Source organism: Pteronotus mesoamericanus, unplaced genomic scaffold, assembly GCF_021234165.1.
Source record: "Pteronotus mesoamericanus isolate MK-2021 breed Mesoamerican mustached bat unplaced genomic scaffold, CSHL_Meso_final contig_50, whole genome shotgun sequence".
In the NCBI taxonomy this organism is placed as follows: Eukaryota; Metazoa; Chordata; class Mammalia; order Chiroptera; family Mormoopidae; genus Pteronotus; species Pteronotus mesoamericanus.
This window is the reverse complement of record NW_026555186.1, coordinates 31,880,595-31,908,193: the sequence shown is the minus strand read 5'-3', so window position 1 is coordinate 31,908,193 and position 27,599 is coordinate 31,880,595. Positions and strand designations below refer to the sequence as shown.

Here is a 27,599-nt window from a genome sequence, read left to right as displayed (position 1 = left end):
CCACAGATACTGCATAAATTTTATTGTATGTAAATCATTCTTGATTAAAGTTAATAAAAAATGAAGCTTTGGATATTTGCCATATAATTTATACAATCATCCTAACAAAAGGTAAATTTTAAAAAATAATTTATGCTTCCTGAAGATAAAAATTTGTTTCAATTGCACAACCACAAAATTGTTACCTATCATTGCATTTGCCTTTAAGTAAAAAACAAAGAAAGTCCACTTTTCTGAGAATGCCAAAAACTTATGTAATCCTGAAGAAGCCGATCAGCATTAAAATATTCCCTGATCAGTGGAAATGCATCTCAGACATTTTTCTCATGCATGATTAAATGCAGTTTCTTGGCAATAGCCACAAAATCAAGACCATTTCACTCAGATCACATGCCTTTGTGTTCATTAACAAGCTCAAGCCTGTGTCAGATAACCTTAAAAAAAGTACTCTTCCTAATGTTTTTCTCTCAATACTAAATCTAATATTATCCCAAGAAAGAGCTGCTTCAAAAAAAATTTACAAATTGACTAGCTGGAATTCACAGTACAATAAATGTAAAATAATAGGCCAGCTAACTGGTGTTTCCTTCTCAATTCAAGTAAATAAACCTTCACTGTTTAAGTAGCACAGGAATGAATGAAAAAAAAAGAAACTGAATTGTGTTGAAATGCATTGAATTACGTCCTTCAAAAATTCATACGTGCCAGTCCTAACCTCCACTATATTAGAATGTGACCATATTTGGAGATAAGGTCTTTACAGAAGTAATCAAATTAAAGTGGGATGATTAGAGTGAGCCCTAGTCCAAGATGACTGTGTCCTTTATAAAAAGGTGAAATTTGGACACAGAGACACACATAGGAGGAAGATGATGGTTATCTATGAGTCAAAGAGAAAGGTCTGGAATAGATTCCCACACAGCCCATAGAAGGACCCAACTCTGCTGCCACTTTAACTTTGCACTTCTGGTGTCGGGACTGTGAAACAGTAAGTATCCGTTTTTAAGCCACCCTATCTACGGAACTTTGTTACAGCAGTCCTGGCAAACTAATGCACAGTATACTAAAAGGCTCAACGGCTAATTATTGGAATACCAGGAGGATTGGGAAAAATGCTGAAGTGGTATAATATCTGCCAACTTCAAGAGTGTAAACATTCTGATCATGGGTGATTTTATTTTTTGTCTTTTTTAAATTGTTATTCTGTTACAGCTGTCCCAATTTTTTTGCCTTTGCTCTCTGCCCAGCCCACTTCACCTCCCATAGTCAATCCCACACCATTGTCCATGTCCATGGGCCATTCATACATGTTCTATGACTAATCCCTACCCCTTTTTTTCACCATTATCCTCCCTGCCCTGGCCACTGTCAGTCTGTTCCATGTTTCCATGCCTCTGGCTCTATTTTGCTCATTAGTTTATTTTGTACATTAGATTCCTCTATAAGTGAGATCACATGGATATTTGTCTTTCACCAACTGACTTACTTCACTTAGCATAATATTCTCCAGTTCTACCCATGCTGTCGCCAAAGGTGGAAGTTCCTTCTTTCTTTCTGCTGCATAGTACACCATAGTGTAAATGTACCACAGTTTTTTGTTCCACTCATTTACTGATGGGCCCTTGGGCTGTTTCCAGCAGTTGGCTATTGGAAATAGCACTACTATGAACCTCTAAGAACAAAAGCAGCAAAATCATACAGCTTCCCTAAACCATAAAGAGAATTCTGGAAGATGAAGATGCACTCACTAAGCACCTGGAGAACAGGCACCACCACATATAAGTTCTCCACTTTTGAGGTTAAAAGAAAGATACCCAATAAACACCTCACATCACCACAGCCCCAAGGAACTATTGAATTTCAGCACTGTTCTCTACACAGAGCCAACATTTAACTTGGAATCGTAGTTTTTTTAAAAAATCATTCTTCATATCTGTGTGTTTGCAAGGCATTATACTACATCAGCACTTTGACAAAGGCTTATTTTAGTAGATAAGATAATGGCAGGAGTGAATAAAACACACAAAGTCCCTGAAGTAAAATCTGTATATTGTTAGTATAGAAGAAAAGATAAAGTGGAAGTAAATATGCAACCAGAAAGCAAGATGGAAGTGTCTCTCCTAGAAGCACAGCACCTTAGAAATAATCTAAGGAAGCCCTCTTCTCTGCAGAACCACGAAAGCGACAGAGTATGATGAGGCTAAGCTCTGTGTCTCTTTGTAGCAATAAGTAGGTGGGAAGGAGGCAGAATATGACAATCAACCTGCAGGCCAGGCTGTTCCCACTGTTCTCTGGCAAGTAGAAGAAATAGATCTTATTCTGTGTGGGTGGGCAATCTCTTATCTTAATTTAATCACCCACAAGTAAACTTTGTGATATGTGGGGGCTGATAGTTAAGAGTTACATAAAAAACTGTAAAGTACACTTACCTATATGGTAATTCATACATAAATGATACCCTGGCTTAGCAACTAGAAATTGCTCAGACTTAAAAGGGGCAATAATCACTTTATCAACTACTTCCAAATCCCCAGCATTTCGGTCAAAACCACAACTGGTATTTATATTCCCATTTGCAAAGAAAATAATGTCTACTGAAATAGTATCAAACACCTGTCAATTTTCAGCTAGGGTGAAAAATGAGGCAAAAGGAACTGGAACAGAAGAGAGGCAGTGAGTGGTCTGACCTAATTCCAGTCAATAGTCACTGATTAACACAAAGTTCTTTAAAGCCACAATCCACCTCAAGAAACAGATTTTACATCATTACCCATACCCACACATATTGATAGTGTATTACTGTTTATTGCTGTTACAAATCAGTACAAGCTCAGTGGCTTAAAACACACATTTATTAGCTTACAGTCCTGTAGGTCAGAATTCCAACACTGGTCTCACCAAGCTAAACTCGGGGTGTCAGCCAGGCTGCGCTCCTTTCCAGAGGCTCTAGGGGAGAATCCGGTTCCCTACCCTGCCCGTGTCCAGAGGCAGTCTGCGCTCCGTGGCTCGTGGCCTCCTCCGCCATCTTCAGAGCCAGCGTTGGTGGGTCAAACACTGCGTCATGCATCATTCTGACCTCCTCTTCCTCCTCTCATCTTACACATCTAAAAGGCTCTTACAGTTAATTAGACACACCTGGATTAACCAGGGTACTCTCCCCATCTTAAAGTCATCTGAGTAGCAACCTTAGTTCCTTTGCCATTTAACCTAACATATTTACAGGTTCCAGGGACTGGGACATGGATATCTTTGGAAGGCCACCATTCTGCCTACCACAGATATAGAGAAATAGACAGACAAATGATAAATTGATAGAGAGACACACACAAATACATGCTACTTGACCATCTGTGCCTGTTTCCTCACTTATAAATATTTGTAATGTATAAATTATATAGTAGTTCCTATATAATAATAGTAACTACTTCAAAGAGTTGATATGAAGATTACATGAGCTAATATGAGTAATGGTCATAGACTATGCCTGGTACATAGTAAGAGCCTCATTAACTACTTCTTACAAATTCTCATTCCATCTTTGTTTAAACTTTTTTCTCATTATGGAATGTATTTTCCATAGCCTCTCCAGTTACGTGTTACTGGAGGCCTATCCCTCTAGGCCCTCCCTTGCATGAAGCGTCCCTTCGTGGTATCAAACTGCATTGTCTGATAGAGTGGCTACGAATCCTACGTGGCTGCTGAGCATTTGAAATTAAAGCTAGTTAGAATTAAGAGACGTTGAACACAAGATGTTGTCAGACAGACTGAGTCCCTCAGTGGCCAGTTATATTTCCACCTGTGTGTGACTGGGGGTGAGGGGGGAGTATCTGGATATCTGACAGAGAAAACATATTATTTATTTAAATTTTAATTTTAAAAATTCAAAAGAAAATGGAGACTTTGAAGCTATTGGAGCAAGAAGGCGAGCCAAGGGATGTCAACTCCATAGAAGCAGATAAAATTAAAAAAAAAAAAAGGCCCCTTAAACAGACTCCAGAGAAAAAGGAATATTCAGGAGATAAGTTTTCATAGGCCTCAGGTACCTTGTTTATCAACTGGCAGTTTCATATTTATGTCCTTATAACCCATTTTGACCTTGCAGACCTTGAAGGATTAGTTATCTTTTCGGCCCAGCAACTGGCGTCAGCCTTGTGGCCGTGGCCGCCTGTGAGCCGCACCGGGGCCGGGGACCTTCAGGACGTCTCCTAACAGGGGCGGAGGTTACTGAACTCAGGGGAATTTATCCACAGACTGGATGCTGGAAAACTCGAGGGATCTCATCTGACTCAAAACGATCTTATTCCGTATGGGTGTCCTTTTTAGTCAGCTAAAAGTTCTTCCCAAACTTTTAAATCTACCATCTGGAAGACCTTGTTTTTTACTTTGTGAACCTGAAACCTTGCACCATGTTCTCAGAAAATGCTTAAGAGTTTTTCAGGGCTGTACAAACACAATTCTGCTCGTAACTTTGGTTTTCCATATTTCCCACCTTTCTGACCTTTTCTGGGGTGGCCGTGGTTCCCTGGTAACCATGGAAACAGCCCTTAATTATTGAGCAGTCAGAGTATGTCCTCACCTTTTACTATATGCAAGATGGTTAGTTTCTAGGTTCATTATAATTTTCTTATTGGATCATGAATTACACATGGTTGAAGAACAAGTGACAAGAGTAAAGGTGAGTGAGGAGAAATGATCCAGTGTGAAACTATTGGCTAAAATAAAATCAAGTTTTTCAAATAACAGGAATCATATTTTATGTTATTTGAGAGGTTGCCTTAGAAGTTCCATGTACAGTGGGAAAATTGAGTCCATTTCTCATGACTCAGTATGTAAAAAAAGAATATAAAGAATTTGAACATAAAAAAGAATGTAAAATTACATGTTGAAACATTTTTGACATGTTGAATTAAATAAAATGCATTATTAAAATTAATTTCTTGTCTCTATTTACCTTTTTTTAATCCTCACCCAAGGATATGTTTATTGATTTTAGATAGAGAGAAAGGGAGGGGGAGAGAAAGAGGAAGGGAGAAAGAGAAAAATGTCAATATGAGAGAGAAACACCAATCAATTGCCTCCAGTATGCGCCTGACTAGGGATCAAACCCATAGCCTAGGTATGTGCCCTGACCAGGAATGGAACCTGCAACCTTTTGGTGTAAGAGGCAATGTTCCAAAATGAGCCACCTGGAAAGGGCTCTTTTTACCTTTTTAATGTGGCTACCAGGAAAATTTTAAATTATATAAATGACTCGCAATTGTGGGTCACATTACCGTTCTACTGAGTAGTGCTGCTCTAGACAGAATTAATCTCTCTCTCTTGTACTCTTAGTAGTTAGTTTACTTTCCTAACACACATTGTATCGATCTGCTTTGTATTGGAGTGATTTGTGTATATGCTGGCTCTCCAATAGGTTGGTAGCCCTTAATGGGTAAAGCTCATGGATCTTTTCACCTCAACAAAATCTATGGTAATTGCATAGTAAGTCCTTGTGCAGCTGAATGGAAAAGAAAACATTATTCAACTAACATGTTATTTGTATACACTGTTTGATTTATTGTTAACAGAAATGCCCAGAAGTCAATTTGTCACTCTTCAAAGCAACTTTTTCTTGGGTTAAAGATAGGAATACGATGTATAGCAAATGGAAAAAGTTCCATAAAACAATACTGAGCATATTACATACAATGCACTCATCTATCTTCAACTCTATACTATTCTATCCATTTTTTTAAAAGTGGTCACTGCAACCCATAAAACTTTCATAATCCACTGATGATTGGTGACCACATTTCAGAAAGCACTGCCTTGATGAGTCAGGTGCAGTCCTTCCTGGATAAACACAAAGCATCTTAAAGATGTCATGCGATAGCACCCCCCTGACCGCAAAGGCTCCCCCAGGTAAGGAATTAACCCTGTGCTGTGACCATGTTCCCACACGGCCAGCAGGGAAGGCATGCAGCTCCACTTACCATGCATTCTTCTACCAGACTTCCTATTAGGACTGGGGGCAACAGAATGGTGTCCGGGGTCCACTCCCCTGAGACACATATCCCAGCTCACCCTGGCCAAGAAGAGTTGGTCAGGGCTGAAGGTACAAAGCACAAGAAAGAGTCCATGATGACAGTGAGGGAAGTAGTACTAGGAACTGGCCCAAGTTTGTGAAATGCTTGGATGTGGGAAATGTCGTTACTACTATGTATATTAAATCAAATACTAGACACACATTTTTCTTAAAGAAGCTGAGGGGAGAAGGAATAAGGGAAGGAGAGAGTATAAGAAGGTACAGGGAAAAAATGGTAGAGGGGGGAAAAAACATACCAGGACTTCATAGACTCACTGCTCTACAGATCCAGAGTAGGGCGAGGGCTACAAAGAACCCACAAAAAAGTATGGGAGGGAAGAGAAATTCTTGGCCAGAAAACAAGAAATAAGAGAATAATATCAGAGTCATCAAGAAAAATCATGGAAATTAGTGAGAAATCTCCCTTCAGCAGGAGGTTTGACAAGAAGGAGTCATTGGAAACAGCTCATGCAATAGTACTGTAATAACTGAGTATGGTGTCAGATAGGCACTACTCTCATTGTGGTGACCATTTTGTGAGTTATATAAATGTCTAATCACTATGTTGCACAGCTGAAACTAATATAACTGCAATTGAAAAATAAAAAATGTATTAGAAAAAGGAAATACTACTGGATAAGTCTAAGCCCATCAAGGCTCAGAGATAAGTCCAAAGGGGTTCTGAACCAAACTAGCCTCACGTTTCTGATATAAGGAAGATAGTGAAAGACACTTCACTAGAAAGGAAGAAAAGTGAAAGGAATCTGTCTTTGAACCATAAAGAGAAAAAGGGAAAAAAATAATTGAAGAGATCCTAAGGACATAGGCTACCTATATTAAGATTTCAAATGAGGAAATTTTTGTATTTTATTTTGTTATTAGTTTATATCTTAATGATAGAAGGCAGACTTACAGCATCAGATAGGACTGGGAATCTAGTGGGCTTTGGCACTTACTACCTCAGTGATCTTGTAACTTTGGAATAAAATGCTTTTTAATCAGGACATTTCATGTTATTAAATTTTCAATGCCAAATGAACAGATGCATTTACAAAAGTAGAAGTAGTAAAACAATTCTACACAACTTATACAATTGCTTCCCAACTTTCTGTTCAAGCTGGCCCTGCCTTGAGGGTGCTCTGTGCTAACCAGTAAGATCAGTCCTCCAGGCTCTGCAAATGCTGTTTCTTCCTATTCCACTACTATCAGTAAACCACTCATGCTTTTCAAGGAGAGAGATCACCACAGAGTTGTACTCAATGAAATGCATAAGGAGGTTCCCTATTTAGATAAGCCCTGTAGCAAACACTTTTGGGGAGTAACTATCAGCTATTAGTTTATCATGTTTTAAAATCTGAATTTTCATATACATGTTAGGATATTTAAACAAGGCAATTTAAAGCAGCACTTTTTTTTTAATTTTTGAAGAATAAAAACAATAAGGAAAAATAATAGGCAATTAATAGGGCCTTCCCAAAAAAAGTAAATGAGTTAACTATGTCCAAACCATTTAAATATATATTCATCATCATATATGTTATATGTATGAATTTCCAGCTACTAAAACAATCTCTGTTTATAAAACCCAAATCACTTTTCCTAAGAAAAAAAATAGGAAGTAACCATTATGCTCCTTACTCCAAAAGTCTCTTGTTTAATCATTCATTTATCAAGCATTTATTAAGTACCTCCTATATATAAGCCTCTATGGTAGGTGCTGGGCACACAAAAGATCATTATAATATAGCTTCTACCACCAGCCACCCCTTCTCAGTCTTTTTCACAGGAAACTTTTTATGCAGCCTTTCATTAATATTGCTTTCTCTCCACTGTTTCACCTTTGATTCTCCTTCACCTTCACGTTACATTTCCTCTGCCTCCAAACCCCACAGCTGTCCTGCCTCGGGCTACCACGCTCACTCCGGCAGAGCAGCCAACCAAACTAGTCTGCTTCCTAAGAAAACCACACTCTCTGGCACCTCCATCTGCCTTGCTGCTATTCTTCAAGCCTCAGTTCTGATTTACTCTTCTAAGAAGCCTGGTCTAACCCCTCCAGGCAAAGGTTGACATTCTAATGCCATCACTTACGCCCTAAGACTTTAACAATTCACGCTTTCATTGTAATTATTTATTGCCATGACTACCACCAGTTTGTGAGAATCTGGAAGGAATCTTACTCATTTTTATATCTTCACCATGATGTGGAACTCAGAGGAATATACCAGTAAATTAAGAATCTACTGGAAATATCTATCAACACAGTTATTTTTTAGGCATAAGAAAAGGATAATCAATTAAAATTTATTGCTAGCTAACTAAATTAATAAAATAAACTTGAAGAATAAGATACCTTAATTAGAAAGGCGAACTACTATAAAATGGAAAGTGACCCATCTTCATGCCATTTCTAGGCCTCAAATTCATCATTTGTATTTCTCTAAAACTCTGCTTTAGATTTTTTTTTTTTTCCATTACAGCAATGGTACCATTTAGGTTGAATGTATCTCAAACACGCACACAGAATCGAAATGACAAGAAGATAAATGTGACATATGTTGCTCCTACAATGTGCTCCAACACATTTCCCCAACTTAAGTCATTGCCCCTTCACCTTAAAAATGCTGCCACATCCTCAGGCACATTATGACTACCACCTGTTAGTTTCTGTTAAATTAACCCACATTTTATCTACTTGATTCTTTCTACACCATACAAATTTATGAAATCACAGATCTGATTCACTAATTACACATTTTTAGTACACCTTAAGTAAATATTTAACTACGAAAGTAAAAAATGTTTATTTGTGAACCCCTTAGAACTCTATGAGGTAAGTAAACAGGTGTAAGTCGGCTCCACCTGTATGACCCCCCTGCGCCAGGGCCGTTCCTCCCTCACACCAGGACTCTGCGCGGGCTGTACGCCCCTCTGTGGGCTCTCTGAATTCATTTGGTGTTGAGCTTTCTTCAAGTGATTTTGATTTTTAACTTTAATACTTAATTTTTTTGTAATAAGCAAGGAAGGAGAAACCTCATAAGAAGGCAGTATGACTTAATCAACATGAAAGCATTCTGAGACGTAGACTTAATTCCAAAACTACTTATTAAAGCAGTAAAAAAGTTTTTACTTACAAAAAATATTTCAACAGTAGTAGTGGAAATTTCAAAAAAATAAAAAGCAGAATTACCCATAATAGCACCTTTGTGGTCTTTGTGAAGGGGCCTTTGGTGGCATGGGTAGGGGTTTGGACACTTTTTTTCTGTAACGTTTCTCTATGCGTATTCTCAAGACAAACAGAAAGGGTAATAATCAGGATAATAACATTGATTTCCTAAGATTTAAGCTGAAATCTTATAAACACACTTGAGTAAATAAAGATAATTAACCTAAGGAAAATTGATAGTTTATCATTATTTAGAAACAAAAAAATTACCTTAGCACAATCTCTGACTAATAAGTAAGTTATTCTAAATATGACACAAAGTAAATTAAGCCTATGCTTTGAGAAATAAAAATAGGTGCGAGATTTCAATAGCCTTTTAACTGAGATCCACAGAATATACAAAATCCTTTGGAGACCTCTTGTGGTCAAGTTAAGAATACAAAAAAAATCAAATAAAGTACTTTAAAATGTATATTCTATAATGCCAAGCCACTCTTCTGCCTTTTCCACATAGCTTTATTATTTCTTCAATATTAAGGATATCAACTCATAGCTGACAAAAAGTGCTATTTTCACATTCAAGTTTACAGAAGAAGAAAAAGGGGATTTTAAGTAAGAGACACAGGAATCTACCTATCACTATTTAAAACTGACAAGAAAATACCAACAAAAGCAAAACAAATTTTCTCCTCAAAAACTCAATGCTATATTGTTTACCAATAGTAAACATGGAACAGAACTCTAGCAAGGTATGTTGTTCATACCTACTAACTAAAAGCATTCCTATCCCAGTTGCTGATGTTTTCTTTTTTTTTTTTTTTAATATGGCTGCAACTTGTATCTCAGGTTGATAAAGGCTAAATTTTATGGCTGCCAAAGTGGGCTCACTAGCATTCAGGGAGAAATTAAGGTAGGACCACATCTCACACAGTAAAGCAAAATAAAGAAAACATGAATTAAAAGCTGAATGCTAAATTAAATTATATTTTAAAAGAAAAATAAATTGACTAAAGTAAAATATAGATGATTATTAAAGTATTTTCAGGGTACCAAGAGATCTAAGTGTAAAAATAATGGAATGTTATGATAAAACATGGAGGACTTAATTGGTCCAGTGTACTAAAAACACAAAGAAATGGTGAGTTAAAAATATAATCAAAAATGTTTCTTAAAGAAAGAAAAGAAGAGGAAATCTCCAAGGGTCAAAACAATATGAGAACCAGCTGTAGATGGGAGAACACACCATAATATGGGCTATACACAGAACAATAGAGAGTCCGACATACTTTACTACTTCTGATAAGAATTCCAGAAGAGAATAGGGGAGGGGGAATATTAAAAGAAATAATGGTGGTGGAGGAGGAGGAGCAAGAGGAGGGGGAGGAGAAGAATAGTGTCCACTATAGAGAGCTTTCTACACTATATTAATTTAATCTCCACACAATCCTATAAAGCACTCTTTTTACCCCTATTTTAAAGAAAAGGAAATCAAAGGACAACACAGTTGACTAATTTAGCCAAAATCACTAAGGGGAAGAGCCAATTCTCCAACCCAATGCCTGTGTAACAAGAGCCACCCATTTGACCACCTGACTTCTGAATCTCCACTACTCCATTATGTCCATAAATAGAGATTAGTTTTAGACACTCCACAGAAACGTGGGTTAACTTTTGACTTTGCTTAGTCTGATAAGCAAACAAAATTAAAATTACATGTGATCACTAAACACAGGAAAAATCACATGCTCTCAATGATAATCAGAGAAACACAAATTAAAACAAGACAAAGGCAAAGGTAGCAATGGAATTGGGAAAAGCTACAATATGGTACCCAAGACATCTTTGGGAGACCAAATGGCTCTTAAATCTCATCTAATGAATAAACATTTAGGAATATCACCAGGTAATGCTATCTGCTGGCAAAATAATTCAGTTTTGGCAACATCTTTGTGGAACGTTTTGACATTTTATTAAATTTTGCCTTTATTGTTTTATAAAAATAAGTAGAAATCAGAGATGAAAGTGTTGATTCAATTGATCAACTTTAGTCTCAATTACACTTGACCCTTGAACAACTCGGGTTTGAACTGCACAGGTCCCCTTATATGTAGAATGTTTTTCAATAAATGCAGTCGGCCTCCATATCTGTAGGCTTCATATTCACAGGTTCAATCAACTGAGAATCAAAAACAGTATTTGCAATCTAAGGCTGAAATCTAAGGCGGAGGAGGGCCAACTGTATGCATTATTCTGTACCATTTTACATAAGCAACTTGAGCACAAGTTTTGGGTAACTGTGTGGGGTCGTGGAACCAACGCCTTGCAGATACAAAAACTTAACCAACTTGCTAAGTTTGGGGGGAGTCAAAAGTAATACACAGACTTTTTTGACTGCGCAACAGGGGTTGGGGTATCAGTGCCCCTAATCTCCGAGTTGTTTTTCATGAGTATTCACTGAAATACTGGCAGATAAAACGATGTTCTCTAGGATTTGTTTCAAATAAATAATCCAAGGAAGGCAGCAGTAGGGGTACGATGAAGTGGGACTGGCTGAGTTGAGAAATGTTAAAGCTGCTAGATGACAGACTGACTCTCGGGGGTTCACCACACTGTTGTGTATAATTTTGTACATGACTGAAATTTTTCATAATAAAGTAAAAAATATATGGGAATTTTTAAGAAAAAAATAACAGGATATAAAACTGATTTAAAACAGAAGTCCAAGTTCATAAACAAAAAAAGGTGATATACCTACATGGAAATAATAGACTAAAATGTTTAACAGTAATTATCTGTGGGCTACAGTATTTGACTTATTGATCTTTTTCTTGTAACTCCCAACTTTTCCTAAATAAACACGGATTAGTGTTATAATCAGAAAAATATATTATAAAAGCATCTTTGAAAGACATTCCAGTCAAATGAAAAAGGCACATTCTTAACTCTAAGAACAAAGAAACATATGGAAATCAATTCGTCTGATTTTCTCATTGATTTGTCAGCCGACTAACTGAGAATCTTCACAGGCTCTCCTGCACTGTCTAAGGTCCAAATTCCTCAGTACATGAAGTCCTCTTCGCGGGCGCCCAGCCCTGTCCAGCCCCCTCGCCCACCACACTCCTCCAAGTGGCAGTACAGACTCTCTCCAGTTAGGTCCCTCCACATGTGTCACTTAACACGCCATGCTTTGCGAATCTAGTTAGGTATGTACACATCTGTCTCTCCCTTGGGGTTATAAACTCTGCCCAGCATAGGCCACAGCCGTATCTTCTTCCTCCGCATGCCACAGTGCCTACCACACTGCCTTAGAAATAAGAGGTGTGACCTTAGCTCTAATAAGTAAAACTCACAGACAGAGCCACAAATTGAAACTTATGGCCCAGATAATAATGTATTTTCAAACTTACACAAACTTTCCAAGAAATGAACTCTAAATCATCTCCAGAAACTGAAGATTAATGACCAAATAATATCATTAAACCCCTTTAACAAAATCATCTTCTGAAGTCCTACTGATATTACAGGTAATTGTTTTTCTTTTTTTGAAATTTCTACTACTGCTGTTGAAATACTTTTCTTAAGTAAAAATTTTTTAACAATTTTAAATCTAAGTTTCAGAACCTGCATTATCCTCCAGTGACGTGCCAGCATACCTGACAGCTGTGACTTGGTGGATGAGCGCCTCCGTTTGCTCTGACAAGCGTGAAGGAAGCAGCAGCTCCACCGGCTGCAGGCACAGTATCCGAGTTTCTAGCTCCGAACGGGAAGCAGAGTCCTGGAAACTTTCAAACACGACCTCACCTGTGGCAGGCTGCACTCCCTGAAAACAATAACATGTAATGTCACAGAGAACACATTTTCCCAATTATCACTAAGACACAGCATAAATAAGCATGGAAATACCAAAGATGACACACTTAGTAGTATGTACTCCATTTCTAAAGAGTTTGAAATTGTCTGCTTTCCAAGACTCTTAATGAGAAGTCAGATTCACCAATACCCAAACTATGCTAGACAGGATTTTAGAGCAATACCCTGAGTCCAAGTCCTCCTCGATCTAACACACCAGACGGGGTCACTGTGACAAGTCACCAAACCCTCAGTTTCCTCCTCTCTGAGTGGGACTAAGCCAGCCTACTTCCCTCATTAGGTTATTGAAAGGTCCCAATCAGAAAACATAAACACTTCGTAAACTGTAAAGCACTGGACAAACAGCAGTTGTCATCACTGTAAGTAATTAAGTGATATGTTCCTAGTACCTGGCCAAAAGTGTAGTAGTAAATTACTATTCAATTATATAAAAATAAATAAATAAAAATATATAAATTATTTATATATAAATTAAATTAAATTAAATAAATAAAAAGTAAGAACATTTGGCCCTGGCTGGTGTGGCTCAGCGGGTTGAACATTATCCTGCAAACCAAAAGGTTACCAGTTCAATTCCCAATCAGGGCATATGCCTGGGTTGTGGGCCAGGTCCCCAACTGGGGGCATACAAGAGGCAACCAATCGATGTTTCTTTTGCACATCAATGGTTTCTCTCCCTCTTTCTCCCTCCCTTCCCCTCTCTCTAAAAATAAATAAATAAAATCTTTTTTAAAAAATACAACTTCTGCAAAAAACCAAATACAACCAACTCTGAGTGAACCCCAAGTAGATTGTCTATCTAGGGAATAACCATGATAACTAAAAGCCACCCTCTCTCACTCCAAACCAATAATAGCGAAAATAGACTGGAAAAGGTCGTGGTGTAAAAGAGGTGAAAAAAAACTCTTAAGCAATTTACCCAAGGTCACAGGGTGATAAAGTGGCAGAGCCAAAATTCATACAGTCTGACTCCACAGGCCACACTCTCATCCACTCCAGGTACTTAAGAAATAAGTAACCAGTCCCTACACTCATATGTGCCTGATGGAAAGCCAACAGATACAACCTGGTGTTTCTCGGAAAGTTGAAAATATCCATACTCTGTAACTCAGTAATTCCTCCCCTGGGTGTGTACTCTTGAGAAATGTAGACACATGTACAGAAAGGGTTTATACCAGTGCTCTTTGTACAACCAAAACTGAAAAGATCCCACATGTACATCAACAATGATGAATAAACTGCAGTACATACAATGAAATACAACACAGCAATTGACAATGGAAGAACTACTACAGTAAAACATGTAAATAAATCTCATATACCACTAGTACTTTATAAACAAAAGCAGGAAGATAGCCCCAAAATATATATAACATGTTCACATTTGTTTATACTTTAAGGTGGTAAAACTGAAACAAAATGCAAGGAAATTACTGTCACGGACCTGGATTACAGCCTCCCCCGGGGCGAGGGCCCTTCTGTGGGCGGGGTGGTGCTCCCTGACCTGAGTGCTCATCTCGCATTACACTGTAATTACTCATTCTGCTTTATGCATTTTTTTCCTCTTGAATATTTTATAATTTTTACAAATTCTTCATTCTCGGTTGGAGCAACCTCCTTAATTTTAGCCCAAAGGCCTTCCTCCAGTGCCCAGGTAGCTGGACTAAAGTACATTAGTATACATGTGCAAGTCTATCTGCCAATCTACCAACCAAAGATTTACAAAAGCCATTTATAGAAGTTCAAGTAACAAATTTATCAGCCAAACACACCTTTATTTTTTTTTAAATCAGAGAAATGGTTCCTATTGTAACACCTGCAACGTCTGTTACTCTGTGTGACATGTGACCCTGAGAAACCCAAAGTCAGTCTGCGTAAAACCACACTGCCCAGACTGAAGGCACAGGGCCCAATCTCGGCGGTACTGCAACAGTCAAGCCTTTGATTTCGGACTGTCAGTAACCCAAAGATAATCCTTAGGTAGTGACTGGGGAACGTGTGACACTCATTACAATGAGGAGATATCTAGCAAAAAGAGTCCTGAGAGCAAAGGAAGCAGAGTTCCACAGCAGCCACGCTGAGTTTGAGAAGTCGGGGCAAATTCTGAGTGCCTTGTCCGATAAAGAGTCGGATGCAGGAGCCTGCAGCTCAGAAGACAGGTGCAGCCTGGGCCCAGGGCTCTGGGTATCTTCAACCCAAATGGGCTTGTTGAGATCAAGAACGGGTCCCAAGGAAGCACCTGAGATGCAAATTACCATTTCTCATTCTCTCACATCCCAGTTCATACCCAACAGTTAGCTTTGGCAGTAGACAAGAGGGTATTTCGAAAAGCACTAAGTTATATACTATCAACTCTGTTCTTTAGTTTCAGGTAAATATAAAATAGCACATTACCTATGCTAATTCCTAAAAGCAAATTACTATTCGTAAATAAATCCAACTGCCCATGGTTATTAAAAAGTGCTTCTCAAAAAAGTCACCTAGACTTTTATCCACCAAACAGTAATGCTAACTCCTAGCGAAAAGCTTATTGGTTAAGCAAACATCAAGTTAGCAGAGTTATGCAGCCAGAATAAAGGTATTAAAAGGTCCTTTGGAGACATTTGGGTTGTAAGAATTTTTGTTGATATTGCAGCTAATATCAAAGAAAAAACAAAGAAAATTAGTTATTACTTAGGCAAGGAGTTCTACTTTTGCTTAACCTTCAACAGAACAAGGGAATCTAACAGTTCTGAAGGGCTCTGAAAAGCCTATGACTTTGAGCAAAGTCCACATAGGTCTGTAAACAGGCAAATTTACTCACAAATTGCCTGAAGATAAGTAAAACCATGTTTCACAAATTACATTTATCTGTAAGACTCACTATAAATATTCATACTACTAATTAAATATGAAGTTTTATGTTGGCCAACTATCATTTCCCCTTCCTTCTATCCTTTCCTCCAAATCTATACATAGCAATCCCATAATCATTTGTGTTTAATTTCAAACCTCTAGAGGAAATCTGTAAAACCCTTTGCTATCCATGCATGTGTTGGTTTAGTGTTTTATTCTGCTCTCTGTATACTGTTCACATTCATGCCTACCCCTGTGTCTGTCTTCAACCCTAAACTCCTAGAGCACACGATCGGAAACTATCTAGATCTCTCATGGCATAGAGCACCAAGTAGCCAGGAGAAAACTGTAACTGTGATTTAACATACAAAATTATGAGGAAAACTTTTTTTTAAGTACAATTATTTGAGGGCACACTTCATCAGGTATCCTCATTGTAAACCATACATGCTTGCTCATTTCAACATATCATGAACATCTATTATTTGTTCCTCACCTACAAAGTACTTACCACAATTCCAATGGAAACATTCCCCTTTTTTTTGTCCTTAGCATGTTCCTTATTTTCACAGATGCACAGAAGATAGCTGGTAGAAGAGTCAGTCATTGTCTCATCAACATTTATAGCATCATCCAGCTGGGCTAAAGGATTCACATGTAATAATTATTAAAGAAAAATATATGCTACATTAATGTTAACTGTTTTTGCCTTTAAATTAATAGTTCATTATTCCAGGCATTTTTGCTCTGCAAAAATCTTAAGGGAATAGGGGGATAAATGGTGATGGAAAACATAAAATTAAAAAATAAACAAACAAAAAAATCTTCTACACCACGTTCATTTTGCTGATTTACTCGGGTCACAGCTATAGGCCTTCTGTTCTTTAAGACATATGGGTCATGAGGACAGACGACTATTATCTTCTCATTTCCAAAGGGCCTAGGAGAGTCCCTCAGACCTGTGGAAGCCCAAATGTTAACCCTCTTCTTTAGACTTGAGTCCTTAACAATCCCCTAATGTTGAATTCCGTAAGTCAAAGCATGAATACATCTATATAAATTACTTTCCTCCTTTAAAGTCCCTAATAACTCTCAGAAATAGCAAGAGAATTTTTTAAAGACAGAAGCAAAAAAGAAAACAGAAATACACACTCATATGAGTGTGTGTACCTGTGTATTGAGTCCATTAGTTAAATTCTCAGGGATTAATACTGATTTTATGAGATCAGTTTGGGAACATCCAATCTGGGAATCAGTGATAAGAGCTATAGGAGTCGCAAAAGAGAAGCAGAAAGGGGTACTGTTTTAGGAGCAGGCTTCGTTTAAGAGGCTCAAATTCAGGAAAAAGATACAATAAAATTACCAGTCTTACAGACTGATCAGCTTAGAATAACATAGAGCTGATAGTGGTTTAGGGTCCATTTTGAGTGATAGCCATTCCCTACTCATGATATTAATAAAACAAAACAGTCTTCCTAATTTGTATAGAAGCTAAGCAGGTCTCTAAAGAGGCAGCTTTGTAACAACTATAACAGAAATATTACTTTCACACAGTATCATTTAAGACCTTATCCCCATATTCTTTTATCCCTTTTTTAAAGTTTTATTTTTATTGTCTATGCTGTTAACAGTTGTTCCCGCTTTTCCTCCCTTTCCCTACCTCCACCCCACCCTGCCCTCTCCCCACCCCAAGCCCATCTCCACAGGCTGTGCAGAAATGTTCTTTGGTTAATCCCTTCACCATCGTTCATCCCAACCCCCCTTCTTCAAATTCTTTTATTCTGAGAGACCTGACCCCACCCCACAGCATAGATTTTAAAATACATCCTCATATCATTTTATACCTATTTGGTTTTTAAAAATTAAAAGAATTTTATGACTTTGCTATTAAAATCATTGTGCTTCAAGTAACTCATTGAATTTATGAATGACCATAAATTTGGGGGTGATCATTGTGCACACTAAGGAATCTTACAAAGTGAGAAAGCTTCACCTATAATCTATTTTCAAAAAATAATACCGTTTTTATAAAGCTAACAATTAATGAAGGTGGCCTATATTTTATATGCAGTTAATTGTGTGTTGACTTTGTAGTTTTCTTCTCTCATTTTGAAATTAGTAACTTATTTTTTAGGTCTTGTCTCAGGAAGATCTGGAGGAGCTTATAGGCCTAAGCCCCAAACCACTGCCCACACAGGTCTAGGAAAGACGCAATTTCAAAATCAGTTGCTAATCTGCCGTTATCTTTTATCAGACTGTCCTTCTTCTTGCTCTCAGAGTATGCTCTCCTTTCACCATGGCATTTGGGAAAAAAAAAAAAACAATGCTTGTCTCCTGCCATTTCCAACCCACAGCTCTTCAGCAGCACTCTAATCAAAGCTCAAAGTAACCATACAGCCCTGTCTCATCAAAAAGACACCCAAAGAACAGTTTTTTAAAAAAATGCTACCTAAAACAAAGATTTCTGAAATTTAAGAGAAAATCTCCTATTCAAAAAGGATATCTTCGCCAATAAGTGTAGATTTTGTATAAAGAGCAGTCAATTTCCGGGAAAAGAGTGAACTTTTGTTGTCCCCGATGGCCTTTAGTGCTGCTGTTTCAGTTTGCTTCACAACTCCCACCTTCAACAAAAATAAGAAATACTAAATATCAAATGTGATGAAAACTATTTTAAAAACATGTTTGGAGACTTTAAAAGGTCAATTCTGAAACACCACAGTTTTTAAAAAATTACCCTAAATATCTATTATGTTAAAACTCATGAAGATATAATGCTAATAATTATGACATACTTTCATTTCCCAAAATGCCAAATTCCATAATCAATAAGAACCTACCACCTTACAAAACATGTTTTCACTACGGAAGAGAATCGATCCCCTATTCCCACAAGTTGAAGCCAAAGCTGACCTTATATCCCTTGGCCACAAGGCGGCGTACGTGAACAAACAGTCTGTGAGTAGGTATGCTCGCTGTCATAAAGTTGTGATCTAAATGGCAATAAATATTGAGCTCCCGGGCTGCAATCTAAAAAATTGAAAAACAGAGTGTCAATAAATTACTATTTCAAGAAGATCCCATCAAGATATACTTGCAGGATTTGTGCCCTTCTCGATCTGTGTGGTATATCAATAAAAAGTTTTAAAGTCATTTCATGTGTAGAAACACATGGAATTAGTATTTTTGGCAGTTCCCATGGCCTAACCTCAGGGTCAACATCTGTATCTACAAATGACTCAGAAAGACATGACAGGTCTTCTTCTATGTCCTTAGCTCCACCAAAACATTAAAGTGCTTTCCCTGTAATGGAATTAGAATAAAAAACTGTAATGAAGTAAGAATTTAATACCATAGCACATGCAAATAATTAAAAATTAGGCGATACTAAGGGTATGGATACATAAATTATAAACTACTTGGACAGAGGGGATCTTTAAGGAAGTGAGAAGAGTACCCACTGGTCTGGTTAGCTAATTAACAATGCACGAGTGATAGAAGTGCAGAAGCAAGCACTACCATCTGACTCCCTGCTCTTCGAGACAGCACCATGGCCCAGAGACTGCCCACCAGGGCCACGGAACTCCCATTCCAACATTCTCATGCCCCTACCCCATCCATTTTTGAACTGTATTAGTTCATCACTGCAGGGTAGGGCAGGAAAACATCAGCCTTCACTGTGGTCAAGGCTAAATCTACCACTTGATCTAGAAAGAAGGGGAGAGAACAGCATTTCCTTTCACCCCTTCACTTATAGGACACCAACTATGTATTTGTTCCTGTCTGCAGAAAACATGCTGACTCTGTTTCAAAGTTTAACTTCATAACACAGAACATGGCATAATGCCAGCTGAACTTTCCTGCCACAACAGGACTAGAAAACTGGAAGAAAAGAAGTTGGTCAAGTCTTCACTTCCCATCCAGAAGGCAGAAGTGCCACCCTGTCATTCTCTGAGAGTGGACAAGCCAGCCAGGCCTAAAACTATGGAATCATCAAAATTACCCAGGACTCCAACAAGACATTTCCCTAAGCTTGCCCTTACATGCGCAAATTCACTTCTAACCTTCTTAACTTAGGCCTACATCAAATACCCAAAATTAAATGCAAACCTAACTTAGACTAAGATAACTAGACGACTAATATACAGAGACCTGTATGACTTCCATCATCTTTTGGTGGCTGGCAGAATTAATGGGCTCTTCCACTGAGACTTAACAATGTTACTTACTGGCTGTGAAAACTCATAAATTAAGGGTAAGCTGAGGAACTTACATCTCAAAAACTCTTTCTTGCTTGAGTCTTCATTAGGAAATATAAATACGTGATTATGGTACACTCATTGATTCCTCCAATCAACTTTTGATGGATAAAAGGTACTGAGCCAACACCATGGAGAATGAGCACCAAAATTCAATAAAAACCCCTCACTTCCTTCCCAGCAAGTCTAGCACTCACCAAATTTGTGTTTTATTTTTAGTTTTTACTTTAAATGACAGCATTTTTAAAGGGTAATTGATTATATTCACTTCTTCAAGCGGTCAGAAAATGAAACAAAAATACTGGAAAATATTTAAGGCTGGACAAGAAAAACATGGAAACAGGTTTGAATCAACAACTTACCTCTGCATCTTCCCCAAAGAATCTATACTTATATCCACATTCCACACACAAAATTGCATCTTTCTGCTGCTGCTTCAATTCTATGTACTGTAATTCCAACGGTGTGTAGATGCTTTTGGTCCTTTTGTTAGATGGTTTAGAATCAGAAATTTTCTGTAAGTTTTCATAACTCCCATGTGATGATCCAAACTGACTGAGATCAGAAAGTGTCTTGTCCTGATAACCAAGGGATTTTTATAGTTTAAAAAGTACTAACCATAACATTAGTTCCCAGAAAGAAAGAGAGAATGCAAATTTGAAACAAAGCTAACAACTGGTAAATCTGAGGAGCACAAGGCAAATTTTTTATAGGTTCAAAACTTTTCCAAAATGAAAGACCAAAAAAAATGAGCCAAATTAAACTACTGTATAATTATTAAAGCAAATTTTAAAAGTCTAAACATTTTAATGTTTTACATACTTTTTATATTTAATTTCATTAAGCCTATTGTAACGAACATTTTTCTTTTCATTATTCATTTCAGGTGTGTAAAGCACAGTCAGCAGGCAAGGATCTGTCTCTCTCTAGCTGTAAGGCAGAATCACTTTCAACAAGCATGAACACAGCTAAAGTTGCAATGTTTTACATATCCAAGCACATTTTAAAAGACAGTATACCACCCTGGCTGGTGCGGCTCAGTGGATGGAGTGCCAGCCTGCAAACCAAAGGGTCGCTGATTCAATTCCCAGTCGGGCAGCATGCCTGGGTTGTGGGCTGGGTCCCTGGTTAGGGGTGTGCAAAAGGCAACCACATATTGATGTTTCTCTCCCTCTCCTTGTCCCTTCCTTCCCCTCTCTCTAAAAATAAATAATTAAAATCTTAAAAAAATATATAGTATACCACATTTTGCCATGTGTAATGCACTCCAGTGTATAATGCACACCAACATTTTTTACCCAAACTTGCAGGAAAAAAAAAATCTTTCGTTTTAATTTTTTAATTCAATTTTCTATTTATTTATAGGTATTTGTTTTTTGCATTATAAAGGAATTTTAGCATTTATTTTTGAACATATGGATATCATTATTGCTTTCTAGAGTTACACTTTTAACACGGAAACATAAATAAAAGAATTAAAAATACATATCGATATGGAATTAGTACTACCCATGTATAATGCATGTTTATTTTCCCCTCAAAAATTTGGGCAAAAGAGTGGGCATTATACACAGCAAAATACAGTATTCCATAAATACTCCACGAAAAACACCACAATTAAAACTTTTGGAAAAGTAGTGTTGTAATTTTCAGATTTTTTTTTATTAAATTTATTGAGGTGACAGTAATTTAGAGATTTTAATGCTTCTCCACATTTTTAATAAAAAAGAGGTCCATGTATAATTTAATGACTTACAGTTGATTTACTTATTAGTATACTTCATGAAATAAAAATAAAATAAATAACTTTTGGAAAGCATAAACCACGAGGTTACATTTTCAAAATTAGTATTCCTGCTATTCTTATTTCCCTGTATGAAAACCATAACTAATTCCAATTCACAGCTTAGAGCAAATTTCTTCCTTACAAAACTTATCTATACAAAAGATAAAATGAGACAAATGTGTAGGATAAATTCAACTTCTAGTTAATTGTCACTGTGTCACTGCCAACATGCGAAAAAATTTACCAGCTACCCCTGGAACTAAAAATATAACCTAAAAAACTAGGGACCAACAGGAGAAGAAAAGAGAGCAAGAAAAATGTTCTATATGGTCCAGAGAGGGAAACTCCAGTCCAAGAGAAAACCCAGAAGACATGTACTTTACATTTGCTAAATGTTAAAAATTCAGCCTGACTGGGACTTCAGGTATAGACGCAGCTCATCTGAAAATGTCACCCAGAGAACTTCTGAAGATCCGCAATAACACAACAGTTAGGTACGGAGGGGCGTGGCGAGAGAAAAGTGGGTCAACGCATCACAGTGGATGAACTATTTGCTTTTAACACTGATGGGGATTTTCTTCCTCATTTCCATGACTTTTATGTAAACTCCAGGAATACCACATATTGAAAAATTTAATACTTAAAAAAATATACTTCCTACAGGAAAAATAAAGTCCTTACTTATTCGTGTATGGAATGAGAGTAGGCACCCAGGAAAAAGTTTTATGCATATATGCGAGTTCAGTCTGAATACTTGGGTATTAAGCAACATTTTTTTTTACCACTTGGGGAAAAATATTCTTCATATTCCCAGAGACAGCATTCTGTATTCAATTTAACTGTGTTGACAACTCAGGGTGATCAGATTAATAAAATGGAAACTTCAGGATCTATCAAGACATACAGGGTTGGTGAACCCACACTAATGGTCCCAGGCCACTGGACATTTAAGCTTATTCGGTAGCTTTTTGCCATTTGTCTGTGTCCTTCCATGCCATCAAATATTCAGCTATCACTTGTAATAACATCCATATACTACTTCTAGGTGTGCCTTTAACTGGTTACTTCTAATTTTCTATGAATCAGAAATGCCAATAAAATAAAAATAAAAATGACATGGACCCACAGACCCTAATGGCACTTCAGAACCTACTATTATTGGTAGTTGAGTATTCATCTATATAACTGTTACATACCTTTTGACTAGTTTGAGATTTGGAATCTTCGGAAGAAATTGCATTCTTTGCACGCAGAAGACTGATATCGTCAAAATCAGTACATTTTGGCAGAACTGCAAATCTCTCCTGAAGGGGATCTCTCTGGACTCTACTTTGAGGAAGGGCTGAATCGCAGCAGAATTCTTTCAGTTTTTCCAGAGACTTTAAAACAGTCCTGGTCCTCAGACATTTCCTTGGCCCTTAGTTAGCAAATCAGAAGAAAATAAAACAATAGTGTTTTGTCTCATTATGTCAATTCACAACCAGCATAAGGTTTTTAAAGAGGGAGTTTTGTACTAAAGTAATGCCTCTAGCTATAATATAAAAAAATAAAGAAATGTAGGTTCAAGGTAAAGATGGCATACTTGAACCATATATCTAATTTCTAATTTCACTTACTCCTAAAATTCCATTAGAAACATGGTTAAGCTTTAAAAAAAAAAAAAAAAAAAAAAAAAAACGGCTATAAGTCCATAAAGAAAAGGAAATGAGAATTGCAAATGAAATATCTGAACCTAGGAGAAATGAATAAGCAACAACCAATTCAGCACACCTCAAAGCTAAATCCTAAATCAGTAGTGAAGGAAACCAAGAACCAATCCTGTATTTACAACACAAAATGCTTAAAAGGCTCAGGAATTAGGGCACCAGTAGCTCTGATAATGAAATAAAGGGAGGTTCTAAAATAAAGAGGATTGGTTCAAAGTAATTTGATCCCTAGATCCCCTATTCTACTCTAAGTCCAAAGGCAGCTGTCCTTTCTCCCATCAGCAGAGGATTGGAGATTTCTCTGGAAAAGGCAAAAACAGGCACAGTTGAGATGCAGTACTGTGCCTAAACCAAAAGAATGTCAATGGAGATGCAGTCTCACTGTATGCTGAGAGACGCAGCTTCCTCTGAGAACCTCTTTCAGAACAAAGCCATCCGCTAAGGCAACAGCTGGAGAGACTCTGGCCTGGGAGACCTGACCAGCTCAATGAGGAAGACCTAAAGATGCTGACACCAGGACTGCACCACGGAAACCAGACCGCTGTTGCAGACACACCTGCTTTCCAGCCTCCACAGCTTAGCTCATGCTATACTTTCCCCCAGTATGGCCTTGCCCACAATTTCCACATGTCAAAATTGCACTCATTCATCAAGAGTTACCTCAAGAATCATCTCAAATTTACCTTTCCCATGAAATGCTCTCCTAATTCCTTGGCTTAATTACGAATCATTTCTTTCTCTGTGTTTCTGTGGCAAGATCATATCTATCTACAGCAAGGGTCCCCAACTTCCAGGCTGTGGACAGGTACCAGTCCAGCCCTGTTAGGAACCAGGCTGCACAGCCGGAGGTGAGCTTGAATGGAATGAGCTTGAATCATTATGAAACCATACCCACTTCTCCCCTCCACCGCTACCCCAGTCCAAGGAAAAACTGTCTTCCACAAAACCAGTCCCTGGTGCCAAACCGGTTGGGGACCGCTGCTCTACAGCACTTACCACAGCCTGCCAATTACCAGTTACTCATATGCAATCAATCCATAAAAAAAGGGAAACAATCATTTACTGGTAGCTGCTATATGCCAGAAAACAGTATTTTACCCTTTAGAGCAATATATATAGGTAGCTACTACTACATATAAGGAAACTGGGATTGCACTTATCGTCTATCTCTTACCTTCCCTTTTAAAGCAAAAACACTGAGCGCAAGAGTTGTGTGTTGTTCATTGCTAAAAGTTTAAAACTTTTCATATTTCTATTTAAACCTCTTTTTAGAAGTACACTTTATCTTATTTCCTATTAATCACATAGCTAGAAAAATGTCTATTTGAGTCTCTTCAATTATATATATTCATCCTATTACTATTGCTCTTTTCCTTTCAAAATATATACTTGAATCACTCTTACAAGTTTGTATATTACACAAAGGCTTCCTTCCTAGGAACACAAAACAACTTCCCAGGATAGGGGTGGGGTGCAAGTCTTGCAAAAGAAAGAGAATCTAAAACTGACATGTTATAAAAACTTGAGGTGATGGGGATGTAAAGTACAGCACAGAGAATGTAAAGAATATTCTAATAATTAGGTATGCTGCCGGGTGGGCACTAGACTTATCGGGGGATCGCTTCATACATTATACAGTTGTCTAACCACTATACTGTGCACATGAAACTAATATAAAATAATACTGTCAACTGCGATTGAGAAAAACAAGAACAAAAAACTTGAGATGAAGTGGCCAGCAATTCTTCTGGCTGGTGGTTGCTCCCCTTTTCTCCCCATTATTTTTTTTAAAGTAAACTGTCAAGTTCATATATCAAAAATGTCCATGTTTATGGCCTAATTTCCCCAAGCTTCAGAGTTCACTTGGCTGGATCTGGAGTATTGTAGACCTAGGGACAGAGAGAGAGAGAGAGAGACAGACAGACAGACAGACAGACAGAGTGTATGTGTGTGTGTCATGAGACCCCTTGATGGCTCACTTCCATGCCTTCCTCCTTATCATCCTTCCCCACCCTACTGCCCTACGCCCACCACTGCCAAGGAAGATTCCTCCACAAAGCTTCATTTCTGGGCTGTCGTCAGTTCGGAAAGGCTTATGTCGGTTCAGGTGTGGGGATAAGGAAGAAAGAAGCATTTTCCATCTTCTCTTATCACAAATTGTCTGAGGCCAAAAGCCAGAGAAAATCTGCTCACCCATCTATATATCCAACACCACCTATAGAGATGTAGGACCTAAGAAATGGTGGTTTTATCCAAAACCTCTTTGCACACAGAAAAAGCAACTTCATGCTAAAAAAGGGCAGGGGAGATCTGTATGTCTTGACATTGAAAATAGTTCAAAACGTTCTGCCAAATGGAAAAAAGATAGTTGCAAATTAGCACATATGGTATAAAACAAGTTATAAATATTATTACTTTGTGGTTCTATGTGTGTACATATGTATATGTGTAAATAAAGAAACCTAAAAACCCAAAATTAGCAGTACGTCTCACTGAAAGGGAGGGGTCATGGGGCCTTCCACTGCCTACCTTTTACACTTCTGCATTGCTTTTTTTAACAGCAAACATGTTTCACGTTTATAATCAGGACATAAATCAGCTCGAGGGAACTACAGCCAAACTGCGTAACTCCAGCTCTTATCGCCGCCCCCCCAACCTCCTACATACCACCACCACTCAGGGAGGGGCCCCTCTCAGCACAACGGAGACCTTTCCCCACAAAAAGAAAAAAGGCACAACTCTGACAACAGCCTCCTCTGCCCTCTGGATAATGCAAGAATATCAGAGTCATGGCAGTAAGACTGAAAAATCATTACCACAGAACTCACCAGGGTTCCCAGACATTCCTGAATCACTTTGTCCTTCCTTTTCTTTGGCTTTCTTTGCTTTTTTTTTAACAGGCCCATCATTCTCTAGTGGTCTCTTTTTACTTCTGTCAATTTCTGCAACCTATACAGGAAAGTTAGAAAATGATGTGTTATCTCTAATCGCTAAACATGATGAATGTGAAATAATTTGAGCCTTATTCCTGAATGACAGCAAGGTCCTTGCCATCCTCCTTCCTAGAATCACTTTCTCTGAGCTCTGAAAAGACCTATGGGTGAACGTTTTTACCATCGTCAAAAACAAGGTAGAGACTGACAGGTCATGAGTGTCAGCCTCTCAAGCCCGGCTAGAATTAATTAGAACTAAATTGCCACCTTTCTGTACTCAGTCAGCCTTCATTTATCTCAAATTATATAACTTGAATTACTCTACTTACACATGTTAATAAAATACCTTCAAGAGAAAAGTATTTATTTAGAGGTGAAATCAGATAGGCAATGAAAACGCCGTATAATTTTTGAAATGTTAATCGTAATTTATGACTTATGTTCACCACTGAAGATGCCACAAGATTAAGAATATTTGTTCGTAGGCAGCCTGTCAAAAATTTATGTCCTTCACCAAACACCCTCTAAATGATGGGTATAAAATAAAATCTTGGTGAATTCATAAAAATGTAGACTATCGTCAAAAAACAAAAACAGGAGAGAACCAATCACTCTATGGGGGGGAAATATAAATTAAGGGAACAAGATTTTGAAGTAGCCAAGCTGTCACCCTCATTAAAACTTAGAGGGTGGCCGAAAGCCAATCTGAAATCCTGATCCTCAGCTTGAGAAACACTGTACCGGGACCCTGAATGAGGGCTCACCCCTGTGGCAGTGTCCCTGGTAGAAAAACAACACAACAAAACCACAACTATTTATTTTACTTAGTTGAAGAGTGGCACCTATCAAAACCCATATAAATAAGATAAATAAAGCTGCTTTTCAACCTTCAATCCAGGTTAAAAAAAAAAAAGAAAAGAGGGAGGATAGAGGGTAAAAGATGTATCCTCTGCCCACACGTCTCTCTCCTCACCAGAATGGGAGTG

At 37.7% G+C, this 27,599-nt stretch overlaps 1 protein-coding gene across 1 annotated transcript in view; it reads right to left on the bottom strand.

The window, feature by feature from the left end:
- The window catches only part of MSH3 (mutS homolog 3), a 132,534-nt gene that overhangs the window by 104,354 nt on the left and 581 nt on the right, over window positions 1-27,599 (bottom strand). Inside the window, exons 2-8 of the mRNA XM_054578546.1 lie at window positions 26,509-26,629; window positions 23,171-23,391; window positions 20,551-20,766; window positions 18,843-18,959; window positions 18,436-18,553; window positions 16,444-16,589; window positions 12,881-13,047 (exon numbers count right to left, since the gene is read on the bottom strand). Coding sequence (XP_054434521.1) covers window positions 12,881-13,047; window positions 16,444-16,589; window positions 18,436-18,553; window positions 18,843-18,959; window positions 20,551-20,766; window positions 23,171-23,391; window positions 26,509-26,629 — 1,106 coding nt within the window. The remainder of the gene's footprint in view (window positions 1-12,880; window positions 13,048-16,443; window positions 16,590-18,435; window positions 18,554-18,842; window positions 18,960-20,550; window positions 20,767-23,170; window positions 23,392-26,508; window positions 26,630-27,599) is intronic.